This window comes from Wyeomyia smithii, chromosome 2 (genome assembly GCF_029784165.1).
Source record: "Wyeomyia smithii strain HCP4-BCI-WySm-NY-G18 chromosome 2, ASM2978416v1, whole genome shotgun sequence".
NCBI classification, from domain to species: Eukaryota; Metazoa; Arthropoda; class Insecta; order Diptera; family Culicidae; genus Wyeomyia; species Wyeomyia smithii.
Genome location: NC_073695.1, coordinates 273,957,529 through 273,980,407, shown reverse-complemented (window position 1 = coordinate 273,980,407; position 22,879 = coordinate 273,957,529). Strand labels below are relative to the sequence as shown.

Here is a 22,879-nt window from a genome sequence, read left to right as displayed (position 1 = left end):
AACTAAAATTTAATTATCTCAACAAACCACCCATTCTGATCATAACGATCCAGTTAATAGCTGTCTAAAACACAACCGCACACATACAAACACAACAAAAAATAATTTGGAATGCGTTTTTCCGCCACAATGTGGTTACCTGTTTTGGGGTGCGCCACAACAACAGCCAGTGTTTGGTAAACAAATCGTCTACTAACACTTCAGCAACCGGACGGGTAGAATACACACCATAATTACGCACCGACCGATTAGGGATGACTCTCGCGTAGCTTACCTACGGCGCTTCTTTTACTCGGCGGTCATTCAGTCAGTCCTCAACCGGTCAGCTTGCCATTCGGTCGTACTACACCGGCTATTCAAGGCTATTATCGCTAGTGATTTTTTTCGCTACTGAAAGGAATCGCCAAGTTCATCGATTAGCAAAAAGCGTGTCTATCGCGGGTGAAAGTGTTCACGTTCATTCGATCAGCTGGCAGCATCATGGTTGTTGGTCAACCAAACGGCATTGGCGCTGACAAGGAGTCTCGGGTGCCGATGCCAGATCAAGTTCAATCTGGTTCTGTGGAGAATATGAAGAAGAGTTCTTGGTTGGGTAAGGTTCAGTTTATCAAACGTAGGAAAATATTTGACTAAATCGGATATCGCCTTATCTGGTTGATAAAATTAGCTAGATGGGAGATTGGAACCCCATTAAGAGGGAAATGCTGTGATTACGACGGTAATGTACTGTTTTGCTACATGTGTTATTGTGATTCAATACGGAGTAGATATATAATTATTATAGCTTATTTGAAAAGAACAAGATGATACACGGAAAAAAAGGAAATAATATCTTTATCAACTCACACTCCAGCGGCGCACCGATATTTGCATACCAACCCGTTTAGGTGTTCAAAGTGAAGTTGTTATTACGACGAGAAATGGCTAAACGAAATTGAATAAGCTTAATTGAGATTCGGATAACGGCTGTGTACGTGTACTGCCTACTGCAAATGCGAACCATAACAATATTATACCGGTAATGATTTGACGATCGTGGCTGTCGACGGCACACGTTACCGGTGACAGTAATGTGGATATTTTTGTGCGGTTGTTAAACTGCGGAAATAGTGTCGACGCAATGTCACACAATAAAATAGTTTCTATGTGAGGTGAAATAAGAGAAAAACTAGTTTCCTTATCGGTTTTCTGTAATCATGAAGGCATTCTGATATGCAACAGAAAACGGAAATATCTTTAAAAAGATAAATGAGTGACGATTGCTTGATAAGCTTATAAGTTGATAGAGAAGTTTAAACTGAGTTTTAAAGAGAATATGAATAGAATGATCATCTGTTGGGACTGTTATGCAAATTCATTATCTTTGCATTATTGGCGCCTTCTGAAGTAGTATTATTATAGGCGCCCTCATCTGTCATTAATTTTAATTTTCTTATCGCTGATTTAGGATCAGAACGTAAGTGTTGCAAGACAATACTGCTGGTATCCGCATAACTGTCCCATACTGATTTTGGTCACTTTTGAGTTATCATCGGGAATCGACTTAATTGTTATCATATTTTCTGGAAAAAAATTAAAATTGATACTTTTGTATGGAAAAAATCACTGGAGGGTTGTATGCAAATCTACGACCGCAAGGTTGAAGTAGAATACTTTTACAAGAAAGATAACTCGGCTGCTTGCGTGTCAGTCATTTTGAAATCGGATTTGTTTCGTTTATACCGCTTGCTAAGCACAGTATCAACAAATCGTAATAAACATCACACTGCTGTGCATTTGCAGCATCATCAAACTTCAGTTGTAGTTTATTAATAACCATTCATTACACTGTGCTACAAATGAAAAAAAAATGCAAGAACTTCTGAAGTGACCTAGTGTAGGTTGTAGGTCTTGTTGAGTATAACATTCGCTCATACTAGAAATTTTCCAAACACCCCCAAAATATTAAGTTATGGTCAAAATACGGTTTTTTGGACCTCAGTGCATATATTTTTTAACTCAGTCATTTATCAACCGATTTTCAATATTTAAGCAGCATTAGAATAGGAACAAATAGAGCCTTCAAAACATATACAGGTTTTAACTAATATCAATAAAATATGTTGAGTTATTTATTTCTCAACTCATCTAATTTTTTAGATATTTTCACGCAATTTTTCAATTTAATTCGAAATTTGCTGTCTATTTTTGTAAGAAACATACCACAAATATACTATAATTTTGAAAGTATATTCAATTCCGAATCAAACAAAAGTAGTTTTGTGGAAATCGGTTGATATTTGGCTAAGTTATATATTTTTTAAGAAAACCAGAATTTTTGGCTTCTATCGCACAATTATTTCACGGTGCTACAAATGATGAAAAACTGCAAGAACTTTTGATGTGACTTAGTGTGGGTTGTAGCTTTAGTGAAGTGTTACTTGCGCGTTTACTTGAAGTTTTTCAAATACCCCGAAAATATAAGTTATGGTCAAAACCCTGTTTTTTACCTTAGCTCAAAATGTTATGTTTAATACGGTTATTTTTCAACCGATTTTTTATATTTTGGCTGTTTTGGAAAGACGAAAAATAGAGCTTTTTAAACATATAAGTATGTCTATAAAGTTTACCTATATGTGATGAATAGTTTTAAAATAAATAAGATGGTTTCAAATTAAATTGAAAAATTGCGTGAAAATATCTAAAAAATTAGATTGAAACTCAAATAACTCAGCATATTTTATTGATATTAGTAAAAACCTGTATATGTTTTGAAAGCTCTATTTGTCCCCTTTCTAAAAATGCTTAAATATTGAATATTGTCGCTGTCTAGAAATATTATAAGCGGCTTCGGCTGAAACAGGCTATTATATAGGGCAAATAGCATATTTTAAATTGCAAGGTATACGATTCTGTCGACCGTGCTTGGGAAGCAATCATATAACGACCAATCAGAGGTTGAATTTTTCGTTTTTACAAGGCTTGACTATTTTTATTAGTACAATAGTTAGAATAATAAAATTACAATTATCTTCATTTGGGAAGCATTTTAGAAGATTTTCCAATCTATTGCTGCAAGAACGAAGGAAATCCATCGAATACTAACCGATTTATTAGCATTTGAAATTGGACATATTTTTCACTTTTTTCGGTTTTAGATTTTCATTTCACATCCCTATGTAGCCGAACTACCTGAGAGAAGTATTCTACTTCAAAATTAGACAACTACAACAGAATTTGATTGCATCCCACACAGAATGTCTGCTTGTGTTGATGCCAGAAAATTATTAACCTTCAATTATTTGTTAATATGCCTTGAAAAAGGCATTTTGCGGTTCAAAATCGGTTGCTATTTACAACCTTTGAGCTGCCCTAACAGTGGGGGAATTAAGATACACGGACAACATGCCCTGTGGAAGCTATTTCACATTCAGTAAATTCGACGGGTGCGACAGATTTAAATTGCTAGGACCCAACACAGAATCTTGCTTGCGTTGTCAAAAATTATCAACTTTCAATGACTTGTTTATTTGCCTTGAAAAAGGCATTCTGATTTCCAAAATTGGATTTCCTGATGACAATCTTCATGTTGCCCCAACAGTGGGGGGATAATGGCAGTCCGGCGACACACACTGAGAAGAACCGCGCTGCTTCTGAGACGTGGTGACCAACCACAGGGCTAGTGCTGCTGCTAAGGAAGGACGACTGCTGTTGTCGCTGTCTAGAACTATTATGAGCGGCTTCGGCTGAAACAGGCTATTATATAGGCCAAATAGCATGTTTTCAATTGCAAGGTATATGATTCTGTCGACTGTGCTTGGGAAGCAATCATATAACGACCAATCAGAGGTCGAATTTTTCGTTTTGACAAGGCTTGACTATTTTCAATAGTACAATAGTGTGAATAATAAAATTACAATTATCTCCTTTGGGGAAGAATCTTAGAAGATTTTTCAATCTATTGCTGCAACAACGAAAGAAAACCATCGGATACTAACCGATTTATTAGCATTTGAAATTGGACATATTTTTTCAATTTTTTCGGTTTTAGATTTTCATTTCACATCCCCATGTAGCCGAACTTCCTGAGAGAAGTATTCTACTTCAAAATACCAAGTTGTTTTTGTCCCATATTGAAAGTACCCGCATTACAGTCCCACTGCATGGTGGTACAAACTGTAAACATATAATTTTGCTCCAGATTAGAGTATATCGGATTATTTTAGGCATTTACAATTATGTCATTTAATTAACTAGACTAAAGTTGCTGTTCTGTAGTACAATCTACGTTGCCAATGATACTGCCGGTTGCTGGTTGAATTTATATGTGATGGGACAAAATATGCGAGTACTTTTGAAATGTACCCGCATGTTTTGTCCCATTTTGTCTTTTTTTTTTAAGTTATATAACGTAAAACCAATTCCATCAATGGTTTTTTGTTCTCAATGATAAACTTGTGGTGCCATGAAACTGTTATGGACATGGGTTCTGGACGTAATTGCTGGAAATCCGAAAATTCACGGATAATATAAAATCGCCGTTTTCTCAACATGTTGTTTTTCATTATGGGACAGTTATCCGGGTACCGGCAGATTAGCTATCAGCGCTCTGTCAATCAGAGTATTTTTTTTTTGATTTCTACTAGCACATTATCACAAATTATTGTATGATATGCTGTCAGACCATACAAACTACGTTTTTTTTTTAGATTTTTTCATTATCGACTAGCGCCTTCCAAGTCTCGTTTTTGAATAGTATCATCTTTAAGCATAAGTTTCAAATATTGGGTTTTTGAACACATTTTTTTGTGAATCATGCAGTCTTTGTTTATATTACTGCTCAGCTTGGTAGCGCAATTTTGACTTTATCAAAGACGCGATGATTTTGTCTCATACCTGGAGCGAGATTTGTATGTTTTGACCCGTCCTGGCCCAAAATGCGAGTCACCTACCAATCGATTCCTGAGACTTTATTACTCAATATAAAACATAATTTGACTACCACTTTTATTATTATTATTATTTTTTTTTTTGTTCATCTATAATTTATTTGACACGGCACAAATACAATTTAATGTTTAACGGCGCCAATTATATCTGGTAGCTTACTTTCTAAAGTATCTTAATAACTAAAAGCAAATTTTTTATCCTCGCTGCCGACTACGAGCTGAAACTAAATGTAACTTAAAGCTATAATATTTTGCATTTAAAGCACTGGTTTACTGTATGATGGTTTTCATTGCCATAGGTAAGCACATGTTCCGCTGCTGGGCCAAGATATTACGGACTGGCATATTGGGTTGTCTCCCTCGGGCCTTGAGAGTATCGTGCGGGTCTGATTGCTGTTTCCGGATCCGGGGTCTTAACGTGTTCTTGTCGTTAGGCTGGATGCAGGCGGAAGGGAATAGGACTAAACTGGGGCGTGGATGGATTTCAGGAAAACGTATATAAGGGACATGTAGGATAGGTCACGGCTTTCCAAGACATCACGAACAGGAACAGCCGACTGCCTGCCTTCGGCCTGCAGGGAAGCTATTAATCTAGACCTGGCGTCACGGTGTACAGGGCATGACCAAACAACGTGCTCTATGTCGTGATAACCTTCACCACAGGCACAGATACCACTCTCCCCGAGCCCAACACGACGGAGATGCGCGTCAAATCTATAGTGATTGGATATAAGCCGGGACATCACGCAAATGAAATCCCGACTTACATCCAACCCCTTGAACCACGGGTTCGTCGACACCTTGGGGATTATGGAATGTAACCACCTTCCCAGTTCCCCTCTGGTCCAAGCATTTTGCCAACTGATGATCGTATTCTGACGTACAAATGAGAAAAATTCATTGAAGGCAATTGGTCTTTCATAAATTCCACCGTTTGTTGCGACCACCTTAGCCAAAGAGTCCGCTTCTCATTGCCCGGTATCGAGCAGTGAGAAGGGACCCACACTAAGGTAATCTGAGAAGATTTTCGGATAAAGCACTCAGATGTTCCCGTATTTTCCCCAGGAAATACGGAGAGTGCTTAACATCTTTCATCGATCGGAGAGCCTCAATGGAACTGAGACTGTCCGTAAAGATGAAATAATGGTCCGTGGGCATTTTTTCGATAATCCCTAGGGTGTACTGAATTGCAGCCAATTCTGCGACGTAAACAGAAGCAGGATTATCAAGCTTATGGGAGACGGTTAAATTGTTATTGAAAATACCGAAGCCAGTGGACCCATCAAGAAGTGATCCGTCAGTGTAGAACATATTGTTGCAGTTGATGTTTCGATATTTATTGGAAAAAATTTTGGGGATCTGCTGCACGCGTAAATGATCCGGGATTCCACGAGTTTTTTCTATCATGGATGTATCGAAAAACACAGTAGAATCAGAAGTATTTGATAAGTCGACACGATTTGGAATATTCGAAGAAGGGTTAATATTTTGGGACATGTGATGGAAATACAATGTCATAAAACGGGTTTGAGAATTAAGTTCGATTAACCTTTCAAAATTTTCAATCACAGGACGGTTCAAAACCTCACAGTTGATAAGAATACGAGAAGACAGGCTCCAGAAGCGGTTTTTCAATGGTAGTACTCCAGCTAAGACCTCCAAACTCATCGTATGGGTCGACTGCATGCAACCCAAGGCAATACGCAAACAACGATATTGTATTCGCTCCAGTTTGATTAAATGTGTGTTTGCTGCGGAGCGGAAGCAGAAACACCCGTACTCAATAACAGATAGTATCGTTGTTTGGTAAAGCCTTATAAGGTCTCCTGGATGGGCTCCCCACCATTGTCCGGTTATTGTGCGAAGAAAATTCACTCATTGTTGACATTTTTTCATCAGATACCTCACGTGACAACCCCAGGTGCCTTTAGAGTCGAACCAGACACCAAGATATTTGTGTACCAAAACCTGAGAAATCGTTTTACCCATTAATTGTGTTTGAAGCTGAGCAGGTTCATGCTTCCTAGAAAAAACTACTATCTCAGTCTTCTCCGGAGAGAATTCGATACCTAGCTGTAAAGCCCAAGCAGACAAATTGTCCAAGGTATCTTGCAATGGTCCTTGCAAATCGGCAGTTTTGGCTTCTGTAACAAAGATTACACTGTCGTCTGCAAGTTGTCTTATCGTGCATGAATTTGCCAGACATTCGTCGATGTCATTTACATAAAAGTTGTAAAGAAGGGGGCTTAAACATGAGCCCTGGGGAAGACCCATGTAGCTAATGCGAAAAGTTGCCAAATCGCCGTGCGTAAAATGCATGTGCTTTTCGGACAACAAATTGTGCAAAAAATTGTTCAAAATTGGAGAAAACCCTTGTCGGTGAAGTTTGCCCGAAAGAATGTCAATAGAAACGGAATCAAAAGCCCCCTTAATGTCCAAAAACGCAGACGCCATTTGTTCTTTGCGAGCATACGCCAGCTGAATATCTGTTGAAAGCAACGCAAGACAATCATCCGTCCCTTTGGCACGGCGGAAGCCAAATTGAGTATCTGATAGTAGACCATTTGATTCGACCCAATGGTCTAAACGACGGAGTATCATTTCTTCCATCAATTTCCGGATACAGGATAGCATTGCAATCGGCCTATAAGAGTTGTGATCAGAAGCTGGTTTCCCTGGTTTTTGGATGGCGATCACCTTCACTTGCCTCCAATCCTGCGGTACAATGTTTTGCTCCAGGAACTTATTGAACAAGTTCAACAAGCGTCTCTTGGCATTGCCGGGTAGATTCTTCAACAAGTTGAATTTGATTCTATCTAACCCAGGCGCGTTATTGTTACAGGACAGGAAGGCAACTGAAAATTCTGCCATCGTAAAAGGTGATTCTATCGCGTCGTGGCCCGGAGACGCATCGTGAACAATGTTTTGTTCAGGAACAGAGTCCGGACATACTTTCCTGGCAAAATCAAAAATCCACCGACTTGAAGACTCCTCGCTTTCGTTGACCGTTACGCGATTCCGCATTCTTCGGGCTGTGTTCCAAAGAGTGCTCATCGATGTCTCCCTCGACGTCTCGTTCACGAACCGAGGCCAATATCCGCGTTTCTTTGCTTTAGCCAGGCTTTTAAGCTTGGTATTAAGCTCCGAATACCGTATATAGTCGTCGGGTATACCTCCCTTCTGGAAGGCCAAAAACGCGTCGGATCTTTGCGTGTAGACATCGGAGCACTCTTTGTCCCACCACGGAGTTGGAGGCCGCTCTTCGATCGTTACGCCGGGATATTTCTTCGTTTGGGCTTGCAACGCGGCGTCGAGAATCAAGCCCGCGAGGAGGTTGTATTCTTCAAGTGGTGGATGATGTTGAATCGACTCGACCGCTTTTGAAATCATTTCCTCGTATAACTTCCAATCGACATTCCGTGTGAGGTCATACGGAATGTCAATTGGTCGCATGCGAGTTGACCCGTTATTAATTGAAATAAGAATAGGCAAATGGTCGCTACCGTGAGGATCAAGGATTACCTTCCATGTGCAATCCAACCGTAGCGACGTCGAACATAAGGATAGGTCCAAAGCGCTTGGGCGCGCTGGAGGTTTCGGGATACGTGTCATTTCACCGTTGTTTAAAATAGTCATGTCGAAGTCATCGCAAAGGTTATAGATTAAAGAGGAGCGGTTATCATTGTAAGGGGAACCCCAAGCCACACCATGAGAGTTGAAGTCTCCCAAAATCAAACGTGGCGAGGGAAGAAGTTCTATTAAATCAAAGAGCAACCGTTGCCCAACCTGTGCTCTGGGAGGAATATATATTGAGGCAATACAAAGCTTAAGTGACCGCTTGATTTTATCTCTGCGCTGCATGTACACCGGGCATGTGGAGAGCTCATGCTGGTTTTCCCCGCAGTGAATACATTTTTCAGCATTTACACTGCATGAGTATGTCCGCATGAGTTTCTCCACACTTGCTTCAGCGTGCCTTATTGCAGCAGTAGGCGGCTGTGTGGCCTAGCTGCTTGCAATTGGTGCAATTCATAACACGGGGTACATACAATCGCACAGGCAGACGAACCCGATCGATCGAGACGTGGCTAGGGTGAACAGATCCGGCAAACGTAACACGAAACGAGTCTGACGGAGTGTACACTTTTGTGCCGTTGACAAGAGACACAGACCGCAATTGCTTGCAATCTATGATTTTTATTTTTACGTCGTGACACAAAGCATTTTTGAAGCAGCCAAAACCGCTTGCCAAGATACACTCGACCGACAGACTCGAATCGGTTATGACACCGTCGATCTCCACGTCTCGTGCGGGTATATAAACGCGATACTCGCGTGTGAAAAGCTCGGAGCGAGCAATAGCGTTGGCCTGTTCCAGGTCGCTGACCACGACACGGAGCTTGTTGGGTCTGACCTTGGAGATTTCGGTCACGGCCTTGTACCCCTTCGAAATCGGCAGGATGTTTAACGGTTTCGATTTCGGTCCTGCTTCTGGCCGAAAAAAAACAGTAAAGCTGCCCTGAGATCCGTCCGGGTAAAGCCTGGGGCGAGGGGGGACTGAAGAATTAACAGAGGAAGGGTTGGCAGGAGGGACAGGGTCGGAGGGGTTCGGGGATGGTGGCACGGGAGGCGAGGGATCTACATCCATCGCGCAAAAATCTAGCGCACTAGCGCCGACAGAACACGTACCTCTTTACTTCTCCTTTCAGCAGGGTTGGTTGTCCGAACGGTCGAAGCTGCAGCCGTTACAGCCAGCAGCACCAATACAGCAGCTCCAAACAGCCACCAGCAGCGAGCCGGGTGTGTGATCACTCAGCACAGCGACACAACTCGCTGTCAACTGTTGGCTTCTTCTTTTTCCTCCTTTGTGTTGAGATTCTCGTCCACTGCTGTAGCACAAATCACTTAGCAGCCAAATCGGCTTACGCACCAGCAAACAGCCACGATGCGAAACAGTTGCACAAGGGCGGGCGACCTTGAACCTTCACTCGACCAGGCAAACAATGCCAACACTTGCTCGCGCGTCTTTTGTTCTATATTCTATCGGAGCGATCACCAAACACATCCGATAGCCTAGGGTTATAACTATATTTATTGTATATAGTACGATTCTGAGCAAAATTTAGGATGATTTGACTACCACTTTTAGATATTAGCGCATTACCAATCATGCTCATACATACTCGATATTATTTCGCTTTGTGAAATATACTAAAACCATGCCAGATCCATTCTCGTAGAAACACCGTTTTGAGCTCAGTTTTTGTCCGATTGAAAGATGGGTAATCAAATACTGATATGTGGACAAACTCTTAGAATTTTGATATTTGGTTTTAAAACAAAATACCGTCGAAAAAACATCGAAAATTTCTGATTTCGTAAAAACTCAAAATGGCGCCACTGTTGCCCCTTAAGGTAGAATGTGTTCAAACTCGGGGAATTTGTTTTTGCGTCAAAATACACGAAAAAATCATACATAGAAGCCAAGGCAGAAAAAAAAGTAAATTTTTGTTGCACTGTGTTATCAGTCTTTCTCTCTTTCAAAAAATTTACGGTTTTTGTCGATTAAAATAAAGGGGGCTATCCACGTTCTTGATTGGTGTAGGTTTTTAGTGATTCTGGGGATTTTATTTTATTGTGCGTGAGGCAACCTATATTGATTGATTGATTGATTTCTTTTGAAAGGACTTTAACCCCAAACTGTCATTCGTCCCTAGGCAACCCATATGAACATTTTGAATATTACTAAGAAAGGGCAAATTTAGGGCTCATACCCGCATTTATATGAAGGATTAATGGTGAAAAAACAACCATCAATAATTAACTAACATTGTATAAAATCAGAGTTTTGAAACTTGGAGTTTTTGAGAAATGAAATTGGTTATAATTTTTGGTGTTTGCACATGTTTTTTTCAGTAATGGTCTATATATTTTTTAAAGGAAAAAAATAAAGAATAGTTGCATACACTTTGTCAAAAAAAAACACCAAACTGGCTCTGAAAATATTTTTTTCTCACTTATTTTCCGTTCGTCTAGTTCCGCCACTGTTGTTGTGCCAATTACCGACTTCCGGGGAGGAGACTCCACCCAGGACCCTATCTTACGACCCGTTAATTAACGGTACGACGCCTCACTTCCTCATGCGATAGAAGGCGTGGTCCCAGAGATTTTTCACCTCAGAAAATCTCCTGGTTTCGACCAGTAAATCTAGACCAATTGGGTTGGTGGATCACGCCACCCTACAACCATCGACACCTATGTCGGCTTTAGGATTGTTATGCGATGCACCTTGAGCATTTTTTCCCCTTGTAGAAGACTGAACCACTGCGACCATTGTTTGATTTATTGTGGTACTCCTTCTTTGAGCATAACTACGCATAGATTTTGGTGTCCGTCACTTATATGGGAAAAAAGTAACCAGAAAATTAAAAAAAAAAATCACAGGAAGGTTGTGTGCAAAGCCACGACCGCAAGGTTGAAGTAGAATACTTTTACACAGCTCTACTTACGGCTGTACATTAACCTACGGTCGGGCGAATCGATTCGCGCCGCTTTTTGCGTTTAGCCTGGCAGAGATCTAATGCGCACGGCCAACACAATAGAAAGGTGTTTTCACATTGAAAATTAGACACAGATTTACTGGAGTGAGTGTTGGCAAATGCATCTACCGAAAGCACGTCGTTTCATGTGGGGAATAATATCAACAACGAAAAATGACGCGCGTCTAAGCACACCTGAACTGTTTCGCCGTGCCGCTTCCATTTACTTCCTTATAACATCGACCTTAGGGAAGTACCGGCCAGTGATGGAAACGAAACGAATATGATGCAATCGTCGTTTATTCATCATATGTGCACTTCACGAAGTGTACAGGCCGGGACTAAACTCGAATCCTCTCAACCCATAATGAAATGATGATAGGGTGCCTAGGTGGGAGAAAACAAACATATGACATCATCAGCTCTGAGAAGCGATTCGATCGTTGCGTTTGTCTCTCCATAGGCCGGTAGTTACGGGAAGAAAGGATAGCAACAGGAGAAAATCATGTCGCCTGAACAGCAGCAGAGGTGTGGTGCGGTGAGAGGGAATGTGTGGGGGAAGGAACTACTTCGGCAGCGGTTGAGTTCAAGCGAGAGTAGGAGAGCATACACTCTCATTTTCTTTCTTTTTCTGACAAAAAATCATATTCATGAGTCAAAAGAATAAGGATATAACAAGTTCTGATCGCTCTCTGTAACAGAGACGAATAACTTCATAAACCGAGGTGTGCACATTGAGAACCACGTATTGTGGTGTACACTAATGAATAGAAATATATCGTAAAGAGGAAAGCAAAAAGAGTGCACCAGCACCGATACTTTGTTTTTCGCATACTGACGACGATGTCAACGCATCCTAGGCCTGTTTTATATGTATTCATTAATCGCTAGAGGTGATTTTTTTCCTTCGCTGGTACGGCTGCACCTACCGCTGAGGCTGTTACCATACTGCTACTGGTACCCAAAGCTATTAACTCTTCAAATTAAGTGTTTTATTTGTTCTCAAAAGAACAATTGCTCAATTCCATATCGGATATAATGCAATCGCATCTCTGTAATATTACCGACAGTAATATTCTTCTGAACAAAATGATCCAACTTTTCCATTAGAGGAAGTGCCGGTTGATGTACGGCAAAAATCTCACCCGAATGCTCGCGTTGGCGTTCAGCCTGGCAGAGGCCTGAGACGTGGTGACCAACCACAGGGCAACCAGGGCAAGTGATTTGTTTAATTTGAAGGCAACCACAGGCGCAACCCGTTGCTATGGTCTGTTACTGCTGAGTGCCGATATCTGCTGTTACTGCTGTCAACGTTGTGGACGGTCCATCCAGTTCACCTTCCGACTAATGAATGTAGCTAGTTTTCCCAGAAACACTCTTTTATAGCCGAAGGGTGCTACGTAATAGGCCACGCCTTTCAGTTCAGGTTTACCATTTCCTTATGTTCTTTAGACGAATTATTCCACAATTCGCATTTGATTTTTATATCCAGCGAATAAACACCGATGGTGCTCTCACACACGCAACGGTTTTGACCCGTATCGTATTGCGGTTTGTAACATCAAGCGATTTCGTTTGCTTGCTGTTGCGTGTTGCATCATGTTGCAACTTGGCAGCTGGGAGACGACGAAATTCTGTTTATGCTGATTGATTGAATCGACTTCATACTAGCTCTGCTTTTGTGAATGCGTTCTAACAGGGCAGTTTATTATTCAATGTCGGTTATGCTGATCGCAGCCTTTGCGCTGCCCCTACAGTGGGGGGTTTACTAAATAAAGTGAAAATTAGACAACTACAACAGAATTTGATTGCATCCCGCACAGAATGTCTGCTTGTGTTGATGCCAGAAAATTATTAACCTTCAATTATTTTTTTATTTGCCTTGAAAAAAGCATGTTGCGGTTCAAAATCGGTTGCTAATTACAACCTTTGAGCTGCCCTAACATTGGGGGAATCAAAATACACGGACAACATGCACAACATGTGGAAGCTATTTCACATCCAGTAAATTAGACGGGTGCGACAAATTCAAATTGCTAGGATGCAACACAGAATGCTTGCTCGCGTTGACAAAAATTATTAACTTTCAATGACTTGTTTATTTGGATTTCCTGATGGCAATCTTCATGCTGCCCCAACACGGGGGGAATAATGGCTGTCTGGCGACACACGCTGAGGAAAACCGCGCTGCTCCTGAGACGTGGTGACCAACCACAGGGCTAGTGCTGCTGCTAAAGAAGGACGACTGCTGTTGTCGCTGTCTAGAACTATTATGAGCGGCTCCGGCTGAAAAAGGCTCTTATATAGGCCAAATAGCATGTTTTCAATTGCAAGGTATATGATCCTGTCGACCGTGCTTGGGAAGCAAGCATATAACGACCAATCAGAGGTCGAATTTTTCGTTTTGACAAGGCTTGACTATTTTCAATAGTTCAATAGTGTGAATAATAAAATTACAATTATCTTTTTTTGGGAAGAATCTTAGAAGATTTTCCAATGTATTGCTGCAAAAACGAAGGAAATCCATCGAATATTAACCGATTTATTAGCATTTGAAATTGGACATATTTTTCACTTTTTTCGGTTTTAGATTTTCATTTCACATCCCTATGTAGCCGAACTTCCTGAGAGAAGTATTCTACTTCAAAACTACACAAAATGTTTTTCCACCCAAAAAAACATCCTATGCAAAATTTTAGCTCAATCGGACTGAAAACGAGGTGGCGCGAAGTGATCGAAATTTGACCTTGAAAAGTTTGAAATATCACCAAAATCGAGAATTTCTTCAGATGATACCAGATCTGGACGTTTCATAAATTTTGGAGCCATCTGGGACCAGAAAAAATCTCGAAAACCGAAATTTCATGCACCCGTTGGGTTAATTTTTGAATTTTTAAAGTCCGATCAATTTTCAACGAATTTGCTTCATTCTCCAGTAATCGATAAAAAATTAGCTATGCGTCCACCAGAACACGGAAAATTGTGATTTCGTGATGCTAATTTTGTTCTCCACCACAGCCAACACTAAACGATATAAACGATTTGTTGTTGTTTTGCTTGTTCGAGGTACCTCAGTAGTCACGTATGAAATCTAGCATTTAGAAATTCAATCTTCATTGATCTCTATTGCAAGAGGATGATTTACTAGAGAGTAGATTGACCAGAAGCGAACAAAGCTGCGGTAAGTCGCAGTGCAGCAGGCGGCGATTTTAATACGTTTGTATGGTTTTTGCTGCAATACCAGCTCGTTCGATCGCAACTGTGCGTATGCTGGCAGTATGTGTTCGCTAGTAATATTTTTTGTTTGCTTGCTTGTAGTGTGTGAATTAATAATAAGAGAACTAGAGTCATCCCGTGTCATTGGCAAATGGCAATCCGCAATGACGATAAATGAAACAAAGTGTCTCAAAATTATTTAATTAAAGTATGGACTTAGCTCCTATAATTATCTCAAAATCTATATTCATCTCATAGCGCTTGTTTGTCCGTTTATCATCAACTTTTACTATCTTTTGAAGGTAGAAGCAATTTAAATTTTACCTCTCGCGATTTAGTCGAGTGATTAGAAGTTTTACTTTAGAAAAAATATAGCAAAATTTGACGATAAATTGGACAAATAAGGGTGATGAGATGAATACAGGAGCGGTTTCCTTAATTATTATTTTTCTGCAACTCACCAAAACAAACAAATCAAATAAATGATTACGGGGCGCTAAGAAGTATCCAATGATACTTCCGTTGTCACAATCAGAGCTCTCTTTACTCAACATATCAATGAAACTGAATATTTCGAGCAGTCATTTCGATTCGAACAGTTTCATTTACATGTTTTTTGCTACTGTCATAGAAGCACGTTTGTTGTCGAACAGGTTTGGTTACGGGTTTCTTTCCCATCTGGTGTTCATCGTATTATTTCAAATAGAACTAATGACAACCTCAACTGACAGAGTCACTGATGTAAATTATGATACTTTTCAATGTGTCATTTGAAATCAGCACCACATCATGTCATCCGGTGATAGTTTTCTAACACCGCAAGACGCAGTTGGCACGGCAATCGAAACCATTAAATACATAACGTAAGTTCCGATCAATACGAACAAGCCCCATGTCATCGCTCATTGTCATTTTCAATTAAGAATCGTCAGTGACGCTGTTAATCTTTCGTTTTCAATTGAAAACCGTTTTAATGCGTGTTCAAATTTAATGCCATAAAAGATTGTGGTGAACTACAACTTCAGGGTAGTTTTGGGTAATTTGGACCCCTGGGGTGAAATGGACAGGTGCTTTATCTTGGAAAGTATTACTTTTTTGGGCTCCAAGTACTACTTCATCCTATCCTTGAACTACTAAACCCTACCTAAAATGAAAGTTTCATGGTTTGCTATGATAGGTGCACCACAGTGCCAGTATAAACAAAGGAAACGTCTAAAGATTATGTTGCTGTAAGTTTTACGCTTGTATATTTAAGGTTTTCGAGAACTTATTCGATGTTTTCAGCCGATCAGCTTTGCAGCCGTGTTTGTTTATTGAAAGGCTACATTTTAATGAAAAATTGCGATAAGTTCGATCGAAAATAGTGTAAGAAATTGCGTTTTCAGAAAGGCGTCCTGTTTGGGATAAAAGAGACAGTTTTTTAAGGTAATATGGTCAGGTGAGTTTGAAATAAAATCTTTTGTCGGACTGATGTCGCGGGCAGATAAAAACGGACGGACAGATGGCAGTGTACAAAGGATGAACTGTGAAAAGTATTGCAGGCAATCCGAGATGAATTGTCTGTACACAGAATGTTTTCAATCCCCCGCACAGTGGCGGGTCTCTGAACAAAAGTTGGAAAAACCTAAAAGTTTTTCTAAAATTATTGAAAATGACGTATAATGCCAATTTTGAGGTGCTGAACTCATTTCTGATGTCAGAAAATGTTATTCACTTCAATACCGTTAAACCTTTCTAATAACCAGATTTATTTTTTGTTCAGATCATGATCAACATTGGTTTACTTGTTTTTTATCGGAAAACTTTATACTCGTATTTTTTGTTTGGTCCTTAGGGTGATCCTTTTTTGAATTAAGGTTGCCAAAAATCGACAATCATTTTTCACGCACACTGATACACACACACTGACACACATAAACACACAGACGCACACACACTGTCACACTCACACACACTGTCTCACACACGCGCGCGACACACGAACTCATTCTCAGTTTGTAGTTTGCATAATTGGAAAACGGTATTTTTTTGGCCCATGGTAGAATCTCTGTGCAATGCCTAAGTATTGCAATTATCATTCCGTATGCCTAATACCACCTTCTACTGTGTAGTAAGCAACCATTGATACTATAAAACTCATATTTTTTATCCTATCCACATTACCCCAAACACGATCCATATTACCCCAAGAGATGGTCCATTTCACCCAAAACGATTTTTTTATGTCCGAAAATCGTTATTTTTAATTTTGTTATTTTTTGTTCTTTTGACCTCAATATCATGATTTTTTCGTGTAAAAACATAGAAAACAGGTCAATATAACTGTAAGACTTTACGTTAATGGGATAAACAAAACGGGCTACGAAATAACAGGAGTTTTCCTTAGGGGGTCCAAATTACCCCAAACTACCCTAAATATTTTTTATTTATTTTTAACGCAACTCATGATCTTCCGTATGTCAAAGCGGACTGTATAACTTTGCGGCTGTGAAGCTCCTCAGCTGTACCATAAAGCAAAGCAAAGCCTTGGTGCTACATTCCGATTCGGAACTCGATCTTCTGTTTATCAACACACAGACTTCGCAGCCAACTGTTTAGTGTACAGGACAATTGCTACGATCCTACTGGCACTAACAGTCTTCTCCCGAGCCGAGACTCGAACCTACAACGACTAGCTTGTTAGGCCAGCTGGGTTAGGTCAGCTCTACCATAATGGGGTCAAATACAGTGAAAACTACAGGGAAATTGTAAGAAACAAAAAATCACTAAATTTTGCATCTTCTCCAGACGAAATGTGTCGTACGACATGCTTATCTCAGTTTTTTCATAACAGCTGTCGAGACTGTTAATTAAATAATCACGAACTGGTTTCATTCACATCCTAATAACGATTCATCGAAATGAAAGTGGTTTTATTGATACGGAAAAGATCACCAGAGTACAATTCATTGCTGTAACATGTAAGATGAAACAACGACAGCTAATCCAGTTGTTTGTTGTACAAATAAAATTACATTTCCATTACAACCAACATCGTGCTGTATTATCCACCGGTCGTTAAGTGGATGCATGATGACTGCAAAAATCACTGATATAAACACTCAGCTCATTTGAAACTCAATTGCCGTTTGCAAAATTATCACGTACCACCAAAAGCACGTGCTAACGATTATTGCATTATCAAGAATTTGAGCTGTTCTTGGCGTATGCAGTTAATCGAAACGCAAAACTAGAAACTCCACTTCACAATAGAGCAATCAAGCTAAAATGCTTCATCCACAATCAGTTCACCACTCACGAAGGCTTGAAGTCTACTAATCTGCAGACACGAGCTAAATTAATCTGCTACCGTGTCGCAAGTGTCGGCTCACATCTCCACCAATCTAAACGTTACAACAAATTCGCATCATGAGATTTTTATCTTATCTCTCTTATCAATTCTTCTTTTCGTCCTTGCTTCCCAAATAACTTAGCATGATTGTATGACAGTACTATCAAGAGCGTCATCACAGAGGCTCCACAAAACTGGTATTCTAGCGTGTGTTAGTAAGATAGCCGAGAGAAAAATCAAGTTTTGCAACCGACTTAAGACGAAACGTGTTTCGCGTTCAGCCTCGTGGAACCACTCACTCTCTATTCAACGGCAACTGCATTCCCGGGGAGCCGCCGCCGGCCGTCGTTCTCAGCAGGGCAGGAGTGGGCGTAATTGCGCGGGATTTTTTGAAGTAGAATACTTCTCTCAGGAAGTTCGGCTACATAGGGATGTGAAATGAAAATCTAAAACCGAAAAAAGTGAAAAATATGTCCAATTTAAAATGCTAAAAAATCGGTTAGTATTCGATGAATTTCCCTCGTTCTTGTAGCAATAGATTGGAAAATCTCCTAAGATTTTTCCCAAATAAAGGTAATTGTAATTTTATTATTCAAAATATTTTTCTATTGAAAATAGTCAAGCCTTGTCAAAACGAAAAAATTTACCTCTGATTGGTCGTTATATGATCGCTTCCCAAGCACGGTCGACATAATCATATACCTTGCATATACCATCATAAACAGCGGATACCAATAGCAGCGTGTAACGACCACAACTGTGGTATGGCTACGGATAGTGTATCAGTTGCAGCGGGTATCAGCATCGATAACAGCTGATGCAGTGAGGCACTTTAGTGAAATGCAGTCTCTGTGCGAGGGCGGGCACTAGTAAATGCATTCAATGAAAAGTTGACTTAATTTGACAACACGTGAGCCGTCTAGTTTTGAATGTTAAGTTAGCTTTCCACTGTTTATTTTATCACAAGGAATACTTCATTCGCACTGTCAGTGATAACGCCAAGATATCTTATCCGATATTGAATTGAACAACAAATTGTCCTTTTCAAGATGAAACAAAAACCTGATGATTGAAAAGTTAACATTTTCTCTTGAGTTAAGTTACATTTTTGAATTTATGAAAGTTATAAATTTTACTTCATCCCCGTGTCTCAGAACGTACTGAATAATTTTTTCCTTCAGTCATAAGCACGACATCCGAAAAATTTTCACTATTTGCATAAAAATTAATTGTTCGCATGATCAAAATTTAAAAATTGGCAAACTCTAATCATGACAAGCAATTTACTATATTATTAAATTAGTCAATCCTATTATCTATCAATATTATTAAATTAGTAAAAGTATTCTACTTCAACTTTGCGGTCGTGGCTTTGCACACAACCATCCTGTAATTTTTTATCAAAGTCAAGCTATCAGCAGCAGAAAACGTATGAGTGAAACGTTGATTATAGTAGCAATAATAAATGCAAGGGGTAGATTCTGGGTGGGATTTACTCTCTATGAAGAATCGTCTAACGGCCGGTCATCATCAACCTAATCATTACCTTTGTGTCTGTGCGCATCTGCAGTCCAGTGCTGTTCGGACTTTAGCAGCGAGCGAATCGGCTTTTGTGAATAGTAAAGAGATGGCTCGAGGCCCCGGGTGGAATATTTTTACGAAAAAATCGGTGAATTTAAATACGGAACCGCGATCGGGAGGAAAGCTACAAAATGGCTCGTTTTCGATAGGCAAGCACCAGACTTCGCTGTGGGGTGAGCTCTAGAAAATAATGTTAGTTTGTCGAAACGTTGCAGATAATTTGTGAATTGTAAATTGCTCCAAACCAAGAATTACAGCATCATTAGCTCTGATTAGAAATACCTGCATCAGTTTTGAATGAAAAATGAATTGTCTCGAGAAATTAAAACCTGTTTCAAAAATCTCTCGATGCACCGGTTTCGAGATAATTTATTCATTTGGTAGGGTAGTGCGGGGCTAGTTGGTCATATTTGGTCAAAATGTTCTGTAACTTTTTGTAGGAAACATTACGGCAAAAACTCATTCCATGGAAATATTGTGTTAAGTCTATAGCATCTAGAAAAAATATAAACTGTTCAGAATAGTTAATGATTTTGCGGATATTCTATGTTTTTTGAGTGGATGTCTAATTGGCCAACTAGCCCCTCACCCGGGGTAAGTTGGTCAGTGTGTGGGGTAAATTGACCATTTATATTTCGGAAGGACAATTCAGTTTTCCTTCCTCACTGCATTTGCGGCAGCCTGTAGCGTCTCAGCGGAGGTCAAACCGCATCCGGTTTTTTCGTTTATACGTTTGCTTCCGAAATCCCAAACCATGAGAAAAGTAACTCATAATTGCATGAAAAAAAAAACGTGAAAGCTTACTTTCGCCGAAATTTTCATCAGGTAGAAGGCATTTGTCGATGCATTAGTATACGTTATAGTTATTTCAGATCAATGATTCAGCATTTATAGTGTGCAGTAAAATATTCATCAAAACGACGATGAAATGGAGATAATTTTTACTAAATAGTTTACTAACAAGAGCACATGTTGTTATTGCTTGGATTAAGTTTGCATCACGAAATGCGCTGTTCCTGACATCGCATTTACTTGGTAACTCGAATTCATTTATGATGTACATATGACCAACCAGCCCCGCTAGTATGTGACCAACTAGCCCCTCATGTATTAAATGTGAAAATTACTTGAAATATATAAAAACAAAATTTTAGCGAAAGTTTGCTTCACACAACTTGAAACGAACTAAAATGACTTTCATAATACGTTGAGCTATGTTTATTTCAATTTGGCTAGCTTTGTTTAGACAAAAAGTTTCAACTTGAAAACCGAGTAGAATTGATGGCTAATTTGGCACCAAACTGTATTTTTTACACGTCCTAATTAAAACGGTACTTCATTTTGTTATTTAGTTTCTCTGGTTATTCGCTACATATCACCCATATAACACGATTTTTTTTGATACGTAGATACGAAGATATTCTCATTGACCAACTTACCCCGTAACCAACTAGCCCCGCTCTACCTATTTATATTAAAGACGTAAAAGTTGCATTTGACTTTTCAAATTAAATTTCCAACACAGCCATAGAATTTGTGTTGAGATTACTGTTAGAACAGAGCAAAATCTCATGACTCAAGTGCTTCACTTTCACTTTATCGCAATTGTTGGGAATGTCAAATGCACTTCAAGCGCACGGTTGTAACAAACAAATGACTCAAGTGACCACTAAACCAAATAAACAACGGTGTTTATCATCTCTTCGGTAGTTCGAGTGTGTATAATTAAATAGTATATGGTGATAAAATAAACCCAAAGTGAAAGTGTTTTGAAACAATTTTACATGTGAAGAAATTGTTTGTTTTAGAAAAAAAACCTTCAATAGCTAAATTTTGCATCCCGGCATGAGAGCACTATAAACTATCAATAATTCAAACTGCTCCGTCTAGCAGTGAATCAGCAAAACTTTGAAAGAGATTTTTGACAACCAGGTGGCGCGCGTTTACATCACCAAGAAGCTTTTTACACTCGCATACGTTTCTCTTTGGTAGTGCGCAGAAGCATTCACACCATTGCAACGAAGCACGTGCCATGCAAATGCAACGATGCTTCAAACTGGCATCTCCAAATTTAGACTATACATAATTAGTTCATATTAAGATTTGAGAAGAAATTTATTCATGACCAAAGAAGATTTTCTCGATTTGCTAGGAAGTAATAGCAGTAGTGGTATCCTAAATCAATTCAATAAGTTTCTGTTTATTATGTTTCAGCAGGAACCGGCCACTCCTTATGGGACACGATATGCATTTTCCTGGCGGAGTTTTTTGGCACTGCCATGCTGATGTTTCTAGGCTGTATGTGTACGGTAGCCGGCTTCGGTAATGAACCCACCAACATGTCCTCCGGACTGGGGTTCGGATTCACCGTCATGATGGTTATTATCGTTTTCGGTTGTGTGTCGGGTGCCCACATAAACCCGAGCGTATCGATTGCAGGCTACATCTACAACCAGATGACGTTCCCGGTATGCTCGAAGATAAGCATAGATTGACAGCCTAATGCAACCTTTGATCGTTTCAGATGCTCATCCTCTACTTCATTGCTCAATTCTCGGGCGGGCTTGTCGGCTATGGACTGCTGATGGGTATCACACCGGCGGTATTTTTTTCCAAAGCTCTCTTTTTTGACCGGCCAATCTGTGTTACCGCTCCGCACAATGACCTTTCCGCGGTGGACACTTTTTTGCTAGAGTTCTTCATCACCGGGATTCTAATCTGGACCAACGTTGGAATTTGGGATCCAAGGAATCGAAAGAACTCCGACTCTATTCCGTTGAAATTTGCCTTCATAGTCGGTGGAATCTCCATCGCCGGTGGGCCCTACACCGGAGCCAGCATGAATCCGGCCCGTACACTGGCGCCTGCGATCTGGAACTCAAGCTACAAAATGTTGTGGGTAAGTGCAAGAGCGTAGTGAGCAAAAGATAAAATTATTTAATGATTGTCTTTGATTTTAGGTGTATATGGTAGCTCCACCGCTGGCAGGAGTTGTTTTCACGTTGATTTACAAATACGTTTTTCGAAGAGAGGTTCCCGAAGAGGAACCACTGGTGAGGCCTGTCGTTCTGCCAGATGAAATCACGATTAGCACTGTCGATCGCAATGGGGTTTAGAATTTTCTGCTAAACCTAGAAGTTGCATTTTGTTTCTTAATGATCTAAGCGAGTACATAATTTATACATTTTAAGTATTCTCGAACGACTGATATTTGGCAAAACCTGAAGTTTTTATATAAACCATCAAACCTTTGTCGTTATGGGGGCAGCATGATAACGGGCATT

General features: G+C 39.9%; 2 protein-coding genes across 8 annotated transcripts in view; one reads left to right on the top strand and one right to left on the bottom strand.

Annotated features, from left to right (window-relative positions):
* Positions 1-22,879, bottom strand: part of LOC129720116 (uncharacterized) — a 50,877-nt gene that overhangs the window by 5,343 nt on the left and 22,655 nt on the right. Inside the window, exons 1-2 of one of the 2 annotated variants that reach the window (XM_055671546.1) lie at positions 17,450-17,677; positions 140-559 (exon numbers count right to left, since the gene is read on the bottom strand). The exons of the other annotated variant lie outside the window; for it this stretch is intronic. The gene's annotated coding sequence lies outside the window, so the exon portion shown is untranslated. Of the gene's footprint in view, positions 1-139; positions 560-17,449; positions 17,678-22,879 lie in introns of those variants that run through there. 2 annotated transcript variants of the gene reach the window in all.
* LOC129720114 (aquaporin AQPAn.G-like) lies at positions 304-22,815 on the top strand. 6 transcript variants are annotated; one of them, XM_055671539.1, is made up of 4 exons: positions 304-592; positions 21,810-22,063; positions 22,120-22,494; positions 22,556-22,815. In XM_055671539.1, exons 1-4 carry the CDS (start codon positions 481-483, stop codon positions 22,709-22,711), a joined length of 897 nt encoding a protein of 298 aa, XP_055527514.1. In that variant the 5' UTR covers positions 304-480; the 3' UTR covers positions 22,712-22,815. The 6 variants fall into 6 exon arrangements, with proteins under 6 accessions (XP_055527514.1, XP_055527515.1, XP_055527513.1 ...); XM_055671540.1 differs by having other exon boundaries at positions 305-592; positions 21,813-22,063; XM_055671538.1 differs by lacking the exon at positions 304-592 and adding an exon at positions 19,501-19,768 and having other exon boundaries at positions 21,813-22,063.